A 9,916-nucleotide genomic window follows, 5' to 3' on the forward strand; every position below is an offset into this window, starting at 1 on the left:
GGGGGGGCCGGGCAGGGCCGGACCCGGCCTCTCTCACCGCCTTTCGCTGCCTTCTCGCTGCAGGAGCATCGCCTGGCTGCTTCTGAGGGAAGAAGAGGGACGGCAGGATAGATGGTCCCTTCTACAGGCAAGGACTTGCTGCCCGTAAAGTTGCACGACCTCAGTCAACGCTTTGAATATGTTCTGAGTCCCTGGGAAGGCCGCAGCTAAAGAGCCCTTCGTTGTGCTGATGATGGATGAGGAGAGCCTGGAGGGGGCCATCCGGACCTACACCGCCCAGCTGCAGCAGGTGGAGCTGTCGCTGGGGGCGGGCCTGGACCCCTCCCAGCACTCGGACTTGATTCAGTTGCAGGAGGATTTAAAGCAGCTGATAGAGCTGACTGAGTCCAGCCTGGTGGCTGTGAAGAAGAGCAAACTGCTGGCTACTTTAGATACAGATGCCCCCTCCTCGGAGCAGGACACCAAGCCCAGCAGCTCTGCCCACGATGAGGAATATGCTGCCTTTAGGGAAGCCATTGCTGAGCTTGGAGCTCAAGAGGAGCCTTTAGCTGAGAACAATGAGGCACCATCAAAGGGAGATGGAGAAACTGGTGACAAAGATGAATCAAGGCACAGTGAAGAGGAGGAGTCTGACAAAGAGGAGGAGGAGGAGGAACTGAGTGGGATGAAGGTTAAAGCCCCCTACTACAGTTCTTGGGGGACCCTGGAGTACCACAATGCCATGATTGTGGGGACAGAGGAGTTGGAAGATGGCAGCCCAGGGGTGCGGGTGCTGTACCTCTACCCCACCCACAAGGCCCTGAAGCCCTGCCCCTTCTTCCTGGATGACAAGTGCAGATTTAAGGAGAACTGTCGGTAAACACAGGAAAAAAGGAGGGAGGGGAGGGGCTGGTGTCCTTTCTGTAGCCAATGACCTCATCCTCCAGAGGGATAAACCTCTGGAAGCACCATGTGTGGCCTCTCTGCCCAATGGAATGTTGCCTTTATGTTTTTAGGACGTTCTGGTGAGCAGGGGCATCAGCTTGGCTGGTTCCATCAGCTCATGCTGAAAAATGGAGTGGAAAATCCCGTGGGAAACCTGCAGAGATTCTCCACAATCCATTGAGTGGCTCCATGAATAACCAAAGAACACTGTGGTGGTTGTGCTCACATTCCAGTGGCGTGGAGAGGTTATCCAGGACTTCCCTGGCCTGAGCAACCTGACTGTGCTTGGAGCAGGGGGTTGGACCAACCTGGTTATCCTGCTGCTCCCAAAGGAGCTGTGAACTTTTGTGCTGGAGGTGTCACCAGCAGGGAGAGCTTCGTGCTGTGGGGTGGGTGTGTCCTGTGTCACCTGGCCTAACAAACGTGTTTAAGGTGAAAAATTAATAACTGGTCTAATTGAATTAGTGCAACTTCCCTGATGAGGGATCCATCCCACGACGGCTCCTCTGCGCTTCCTGCAGGGAGAGAAGGGGTTTTTATTTAAAGGCTGCTCAGGTGAGGTAGAGATAATTCCACTTCCTCCTTCCCTGGCAGGTTTTCCCATGGCCAGGTGGTCTCCATAGAGGAACTTCAGCCCTTCCAGGAGCCCGACCTGGGGGCTCTGGGGGTGGGTTCATCCTGCCTGGCCAAGCACAGCGACGGGATCTGGTACACGGCCCGGATTGTGGGTGAGTCTGGGGGCAGCTCTGCCAGGCTCCCTGGGCAGCAGCTCCTGGGGGGAGTCTGCAACCTGGCTGTTCTGGGAATGATTGAAAGACATTAATGATGGAGAAATGTTAATGATGTGGCTGGGATAAATGGGCTGAGCTGTGTCAGGCTTGGGAAGGGAACAGGCTGGGAAGGGGGAGTGTGAGGTTAAAAGCAGACACAGGAGCAGGAGTCCAGGAAGGAGGAGGCCTGTGACTTGCATGGGAAGGGAAGAGGCAGGATGGCAGGGATTTGTTAGGTTAGAATTGTGATGATGTGCTCCTGTGGAAACAAAACCCAGGGCAGCCAGCCCTGGGCATCAGCTGTGGGACAGGCTGACCCTGTCCTGGGGGGCTCGGGCTCTTCCCATCTCTCTTTGGCTGCCATGTCAGAGGGGAACAAATCCAGCTTCTCTGTAGTTCCATTTCTGCAGCCCACCTTTCTTCAGGGTTGGGAATAAACTTCTAAATATGAGCACAGGTGCTGTGGAAACAGCTTTTCACCACAGGGGCTGCTTCTCCCTCCCAGACAAATCTCCAGCACAAACTGAAACCAGGATTTCTTTAAAGCACCTGTCCCTGGGGCCTCCCCCTTCTCCCGTCTCCGAACTGCCCTTCAGAAAGCCCTTTGCCAGACTCCCTGGAACTCTTGTCCTTGTTTTTCCTCCTGCAGACATAGACAGTGGTTACTACACAGTGAAGTTTGATTCCCTGCTCCTCAAGGAAGCAGTTGTGGAAGGGGACAGTGTCATCCCCCCCCTGCGCAGGGAGGAGGGGGCTGAGTCTGCTGAGTCTGACGAGGACAGTGTGGATGACTCTGGTTATGCCAAAGGTAAGAGAGTGGGAAGGGTGTGATCCAGGTCTGCCTCCTCTGGGACCTGCTGAGTTGCTCTCCTGGAACTCTCATTGGAAGTGTCTCCCCTCTGGTGAACCTCATCTCTTAATGAGTTGCTGAAAAATGGAGTGTTAATGAGCTGTTATGTTCCACCTGCAAATCAGGATATTTGTTTTATGCAAATTACTGGGCTAACGAAGGTTGGAGGTTTCCATGGGAACTTCCAACACATGGGAGAAGAGCATGTGATATTTCAGAGCTGAGTGCCAAACTCTGAGTCTGTTCCTCGTGGGGCTGAGTTGAGCTCATATGTGGATCTGGAGATTTCCTTGTCTCTGGGGGGTCCGTGTAGCTCCATGACACAGGAGTGTGAGACCCCAGTGAGGGTGAGAACTTCCAATGCCTCCCTGAGGTCACCAGAACAGCTGTGCCCTGGTTTCCCATTGAAAGGGACACAGGGAGAGCCCAAGTGACTTATTTGAGATGCCACAGGCAGCACTGTCCCCGTGCTGGGGCCACAGTCACATCACAGGGATAAAGTTGTGTCCTCGAGCTGTTTACGCTGGGGTGGTTGGATCCTAATAAAACAAAACTGGCTTTGGGGCCTGGAGGAGCCTCATGCCAGAGAGATGAGCTGGAGGCACAGAGTGTTCCATGCCACTGTGCCAGGTTGTGCTGGGAGGGTGTGGGTCAGTCTACATCACCATCCTGGAAGGAAGGAGAGGGAGCAGAAAGACTTCTGGGGAATTCTGCTCGACGCTGCCAGGTGGTTTGTGCGCCAAAGCAGGTGAGATGGAAGTGCCTCCCTGTGCAGCTGAACGATGGAGAAGTCCTTGTGCTGCCTTCCCAGGGGTGTTCAGGCTGCCTGGGCTGCCCCCAAGGAAGGTTTTCCCTGGGGGTTTGTTCCTGTCTCTCACTGGTTCTTCTCTTTGTGCCCCAGTGATCGATTCGGGAGGTGCGGGGAGCGGGGATTGGGCTCCTGCCTGCAGCTCCTCCTTCGGGGGCTGGGAAGCCCACACCCGGGGCATCGGCTCCAAGCTGCTCGTGCAGATGGGATACGAGTTTGGGAAAGGTAAGAGAAGAGGGATCCTGGTGCTGTGGGAGCCTGGCTGCCCCAGTGCATCCTAAAGCTAGTTAAGAAAGACAAGATGATGGATGTTCTGGGCTGAAGGGCCTGTTTGAGGCTGGGGCTGTGTGAGGAGTCCCAGCTCTGGCAGAAGGCAGGAAGGGGTAGCTTGTTTGATGGGAGGACAGGCCTGTGTGGGCTCCAGCCCCTCCATGGTTATAGGAAAAAAATGGGAGGCATCTGAAGCCATGATCAGGTCCACGATTAAAGCTGTGGGAACCACAGTAGGAGATGTTCAAAGGACCAGAGGAACTGATCTTTGGAGCTTCTGAAGTCTGGTTCCAGCATCCATCATCCATCTGGCCCTGGATGCAGACTTCAAAGCCTGCTGAACTCGCTGCTCCCCACACAAATTGTGAGGAGCCTTGGGGGCTGTGGGAGGCCAGTCTGCTCCTTTCTTCTGTCTCTGCTGTTCCCACAGACACCAAACCAGTTCTGGGAAGCAGCTGGGGCTGTGGGCCTGGTTCCACAGAAACCAGCCTGACCGTGGCCTCGAGGCAGGGATTTATCTGTGTCTTCTGCTGGAGGAAACTCCTGTTGTAGCATCAACCTGTGTTGTGCCACAGCCGGTGCTGCTCCCCTGGGATGGTGGCCACAGCACTGGGTACCTCAAAGCCTGCTGGGTTGTCCGAGGGTCGTGACTGTCAGTGGGAGCTTTTGGTGGGAGGTGACATCGGGGGGGGATGTCACCACCTGCAGTGACCTCTGGGTGTCTCTCCTCAGGGTTAGGGAAGAATTCTGAGGGCCGAGTGGAGCCGGTGCAGGCCGTGGTACTTCCTCGAGGGAAGTCCCTCGACCAGTGTGTGGAGGTGCTCCAGAAGAAGAGGCTGGGGAAGCTGGACCCAGGGAAAGCAGGGAAGTGCAGGGTGAAGGGAAGCGGCTCCGGGCAGCGCCCCGGGGGCAACCGCCGCCCCCGGCACAACGTGTTTGACTTTCTGAACGAGAAACTGCGAGGGAAGAGCTCTGGGGAGAAGGCTGGAGGGATGGCCCTGCCCCAGAGGAGCAGCAAGGAGATCTACCATGCCAGCAAGAGCACCAAGAAGGCCCTGAGTGTCCGTCTCTTCCAGACCATGGAGAAGATCGAGCAGACGCAGAGGGACATCAGGGGGATCCAGCAGGCCCTGGAACGCAACGTCGGGAGGTAGGAAAACATTCCCTGTGGGACTGCAGGAGGAACTGAGGGTTCCTGGGAAGGGGTGGCCTTGAAATGACGTGTGGGAAGAACAAGTGAAAATACCTGCATGAGACCTAAGGGAAAGTGGAGGAGAGAGACTTTGGCATGTGCTCCAGACCAGCTGGGACACTGGCAGATGTGTTCAGGGTCCTTTGACTGGAACTCAGGCTGTGGTGAAGAGAGGAGCTCTGTGAGGGGAGGTGCTGGGGCCCTTTCCACCTCTGCAGCTTTGCTGTGGAGCACCACGGGAGGACATTTTCTAGCCCAGGTAGTGCTGAGCATCAGGTCCTTCTGGCTTTCAGCAGGGCACTGGCACTAATACCACAGAAAAGGGTGAATCCTCCTGGGGTGGTGACAAGGCTTTGATCTTCTCCTGCAGGATGGCACTGCCATGTTTGCTCTCTGCTTTCAGGCACAGCGTTGCTACAGCTCAGCTGGAGAAGAAGCTGGCCAGTGCCCACCAACAGCTGGGGCAGCTGCAGGCCCAGGAGGCCTCTCTGCAGCGGGAGCAGAAGAAAGCAGACACGCACAAGAAGATGACCGAGTTCTAGTCTCTGAGAAGGACATTTGAGTGCAGTGATTGTCCTTCCAGCCAGCCCTGGTGCTCGTGGCCTCAGAGCCAGGGTGAACCATCCTGCTCCTCTGGGCCTCGGGCTGCCCAGCCTGAAAACTGGGCTGAGAAGCAGCAGCAGCTTCTAAAATTCGGCACTTGGGGCAGAAGTGCCTGCCCACCAGCCCTGAAAGGCTTCACTGAGCCTGACCTGTGTGAGGACCAGCTACAAGAAACACAACTCTCTGCTCTCTTGCACACTCCTTCTCTTGGCTGTCGCTGTGGCAGCACCTCCATCCAGGCTGTGGCTGCTCAGGTGGTGACACTGGTGGCAAGGAAGCAGCTGAGGAGGGGCTCAGGCAGCCCCACATCCTGCCAGCAGCTGTGGCTTGTGCCTGCAGCCAACTGAGGAGTTGAGGGGGAGGCAGGGTCCCCAGCACCTCCAGCAACACAGAGCAGCCTCATACTGGGCCAGAGCAACCCAGGCCTCAGCTGCTCCCTGCCTCCTGGTGTGTGCCTTGGGGTTGTCTGAGAGCTCTGGTTTCTGGCGAGCAGGTCCCTGTGGCCCTTGTGTCATGGATAGATGGAAAAGTGGCAGCTTGGTGGGTGCTGGTGATCTTGAGCATCAGATTTCACTCCTTTTGACTGTAGGAGCATCCCTGGGACGTGTCAGAGCCCTACCCCCTGGCCTGGCACGGGAAGCTGGTGGCTCCTCAAGTGAGTGCCAGAGCTGGGGGGATAAGGCAGCAGTTCCTCTTGACTGTAGGAGTGTCCCTGGGACATGCCAGAGCCCTACCCCCTGGCCTGGCATGGGAAGCTGGTGGCTCCTCGAGTTGAGTGCCAGAGCTGGGGGGATAAGGCAGCAGAGTAATGGATCTCAAACCTCCCACCAACTCCACAGGGAATCTTGAGTTTTGCCATCATTACTGAAGTTTCTCTGCCCGAGGTGGCTCACTGAACACAGCTCCTTTTGTTTAAAAACCTTGGGACCCAGATCGAGGCCCAGGTTGTGCCCCAGAGGAGCTCAGGAGGAGCTTCAGGCTCTGCTGCCAGGAGGCCCAGCCAGCCCAGGGCCCTTTCCTGCAGCGTGGGCAGTTCCTGGGCAGGAAGGATGTCTTCTCCCCTGGGTGGTGTTCTGTGTTGGCAGCAGCCAGTCCTTGCCCCAGAGAAGATGGTTGTTTCATCAGTGTTTCTGGTGGGACTTGTGAGTTTTTTACAAAAAAAAAAAGGTTGGTGATCTCATGCCAGTGGTAAGGACACATTTTTCTTTTAATTTAAGAAATCAGATTCCTTTTATTGTGTGAGTCATTTTCATAATGAAAAGTTTTGCTCCTTTAGTACCACCTTTCTTATCTGTTCCTAAGAAAACTTCCAAAGCTTCAGGCCGGGCAGGGTCAGGCTGCCAAACCAACCAGAAAGTCTAAGGCTGCAGGAGATACCATCAGAGCTGTTCAAGTCATGTGGACCTGGCATGGCTGCAGACACACCCCAGAAACAGAGCAGCAGCAGAGATGAACGAGATAAACATCTTCAGGAGATGTGGTGGTGACTGGTGACTCTCTCCTCCTGGAAAGCAGTTGGATGCTCTGGGATGGGCACGGTGTTGGGAAGGTGGTGAGGCTGCCCTGAGCACTTTGCATCCATCAGTTCCTGACAAACTTGGCTGCACTGTCCTCATTGTTCTGAATGTGTGTTCTCTACTTACTGGGGCTTCACTGGAGGGTTTGACAATGGTCACTCAGTGCTCTTCCCTCACAAGTGGCTTCTTGTTTCCCTCACTTGAGTGGTGACAAGGATGAATGTGCCCGACTTGTGGGTGCTCACTGCCCATGGCTGGGGAGCTGAGCTGGGCAGACAAATTCCCTGGGTTTGTTTTGTGCTCTCACACTATTTCACATCATCCTCTCTTGAAGAATGGGGTGTATCACCCTGTGCCTTGGCGAAGTCCTGTTTTGCCCTTCCCTTGGGGGTTTCCAGCTCTCACTTGCCAGGCTCCTGTTCCGATGGCTCCACCCAAGACAGTTCACGTCCCCGGTGAATAAAGCTGGGTTTAATTTTTCCCCTCTGTGCTTGTGAGGCGTCGTTCATTTGCAAGGTAATGATGATCTGTGGTCACCCATTCTTTCCCTGCAATTCCCTTGGGGCGAGGGAGCTGGCACCCAAACCAGCAGGGCGGGCAGGGAGCGGGGCTGGGGGTGCCGGGTGCTGCTGCAGCCCCGCTGGGAGGGACCCAGCCCGTCATTGGGCGAGGGAACCAGCCCTGCGGGCCAGGAAACGGCTGCGGTGGGTGCTGCTGGTGTCTGCCCAGAGCTGCCTGCTCCACGAGGGGCTGAGGAGCAGCGGCAGAGCTCGGAGCAAGATGTTTGGAACGTTTGGGACCCCCCGATGAGGAAAAACTCCGTGGGATCGAGAGAAGAGCAGTTCTGGCTGGCAAGGGAGGGAGTGTGAGCAGACCCTGCTCCTCTCGCTCAGCAGCTCTTCAGTTCCTGCCAAGTAAGTGGTTGCTTTCTTGCCTGGCAAGGGGGGGATTTGCAGCTGAAAAACACCTCAGACCCCCTGGTCTGGATGGAAACTGCGGCGTTGCCTGAGATGCTGCAGCCGGGGCCGGGCAGGCAGGATCCCAGCCTGGGGCAGCAGCAGCAGCAGGCAGGTGGGTTCAACTTGCAGGGGCTGCAGGTGCCGCCAGGTTCCTGCCCCTGGGTGCTCTGCAAGCAGCTGGGCTTCGGAAGGGAGAAGAGGTGCTGGAGTTTGGCAGCGCTGGGGGCAGCCTGTGAGGTTGAGTGGGACCAGTGCTTCGTGGTGAGGGAATTGCTGAGGTCGGAGGTGAGGGGGAAAGTGTTTTTTTCACCAGAAAAATGTCCGGTTGTTCTGTGGAGAGAGGGACTAGAGCTTTTGCTTGTGTGTGGAACAGCTCTGTGCTGAGCTCCTGGCTGCAGGTGAGCGTGGCCACTGAAACGGTGTCTGTGTAAGTCTGAACTGAGGTAAAGCTGCTGACTTTGTGACAAGGAAACCACCGTGGCAGGCAGGGACTGTGGAGCAAACGTGTCTCTGTACCCCCACCCTGCATTTTGGGTTCTGGCTTCCCCCAGCTGCAGCACCTGGGGCTCTGCAGAACATCTCTGGCTGTTCCTTGGCTGCTGCAGAAAGCAGCATCACCCTGCCCAGCAGGAGCATTTCCAGCCACCCTGGCAGGGCAGGGAGGGAAAAAATGCTGAACCGGTGTCACTCCGGATCAGAGCCTCGCGGGGTGAGCAGGCAGGTCTCTTCCCTCAGGTTTTACAATTATATTTTCTCAAAAGCCACTCCAGCACAGGAGAGGTGACCAGCACTGTAATTAGAAGCGTGCATCCAAGTTTTGTGTCACTTGGGCCTGGCACGTAGGGATGTAGCTGGTCCTTTCCAAACCAAATGCCTCCAGAGGAGCCTGGCCATGAAACCTCCCCTTCCTGCTGCAGAAACGTGAGACCTCGTGCCTCCTCCAGGCCTTGAAATCCACTAGTTGCATCCCATGGTCTTAGGGCAGACTCAGTGCTGTTAACTGACTGTTACAAGGCTTTCACTTTTCATCACTGAAAAGAAAAAATAGCTCTACTTCTCCTTCTTGGGACTTTTTTTCAGTTCAACTCCCCAGGGTAGCTGAGCTGTGTCTGCTGCAGCCGAGTTTGCAATCACTGATGGAAGGAAATCAGCTCATAATGTTTGTCCTACTTTCTTGCAGATATGCTTTTAGTAGTGTCATAGACTTTGTTCTTGTCACCCTGCGTGTGGTTTTATCTGGGTAGATGAATCGGAGGCAGCAGCGCTGAATTTTGCACTGAACTTCATCTTGTTTTCCTGAAGCCCAGCTGAGAAACTTGTGCCTTTTGTAGGAGCTACAAAAAAAACCCTCTCCCACGTCCTGGAGTAACAAACCAACTGCATTGATGGTGCCTGTGCTGAGGTGTCAGGAAATGGAGTTATTCCCTCCTGGAGGGCTGTGGGTCTGTGTCGCACGTACATGATGGCAACTGCTGCAGCTGCTCTTGGCTGGAAGGCCATCTTGGCTGGTAGGACCAGTGGTTTTGAAACGGTGTCTGCTGAGTCTCCTGCCCTGGAGAATGGCCCCAGGACTGGGAGATCCAGAACTTTATTGGCAGGAAATTCAGGTGTGCCTTTCAGAAGGTCTGTTTTAAGACTTTGCCTTGCAAACCTGCTCAGTCCTACCTGAGCGACTTCAGCCAAGCACTGGGGTTTCCCTCTCAAACTTGTGCTTTTGGGAGAACCAACCTGTTGTCCCAAGAAGCAGTTTCTCCCAGTGATGGCTGAACCTGACAGAGCATGCACAGGACATCTCTATAGGTCAGGAATCCAGGACCAGCCACTGGCTTGTACAACTGAAAGTAGGAGAATTTCTCTATAACAACTTCAGCTTAGGAAGCCTCTCTCTTCATTCCTCAATCTTAAAAATTCAGGGATGGAAGATCCCCCCTCTGTGGGATCAGCTGCTCCATGTGTGCCTGCCTCCCACTTTGTGTGTGCTAAAAAGCTCCCACTTTGATTCCAACATATTTCCAGCTCAAAC

At 55.2% G+C, this 9,916-nt stretch overlaps 1 protein-coding gene across 3 annotated transcripts; it reads left to right on the forward strand.

The window, feature by feature from the left end:
• The first annotated feature begins 232 nt into the window (after positions 1–232).
• On the forward strand, positions 233–5,356 carry ZGPAT (zinc finger, CCCH-type with G patch domain). Of its 3 annotated transcripts, none has more exons than XM_009998586.1 (6): positions 233–855; positions 1,519–1,652; positions 2,344–2,510; positions 3,391–3,577; positions 4,355–4,772; positions 5,218–5,356. In XM_009998586.1, exons 1-6 carry the CDS (start codon positions 233–235, stop codon positions 5,354–5,356), a joined length of 1,668 nt encoding a protein of 555 aa, XP_009996888.1. The 3 variants fall into 3 exon arrangements, with proteins under 3 accessions (XP_009996888.1, XP_009996889.1, XP_009996891.1); XM_009998587.1 differs by having other exon boundaries at positions 2,344–2,502; positions 3,446–3,577; XM_009998589.1 differs by having other exon boundaries at positions 2,344–2,490; positions 3,446–3,577.
• The last annotated feature ends 4,560 nt before the right edge of the window (positions 5,357–9,916 follow it).

This window comes from Chaetura pelagica, unplaced genomic scaffold, assembly GCF_000747805.2.
Source record: "Chaetura pelagica isolate M959 unplaced genomic scaffold, ChaPel_1.0 scaffold275, whole genome shotgun sequence".
Taxonomy (NCBI): domain Eukaryota; kingdom Metazoa; phylum Chordata; class Aves; order Apodiformes; family Apodidae; genus Chaetura; species Chaetura pelagica.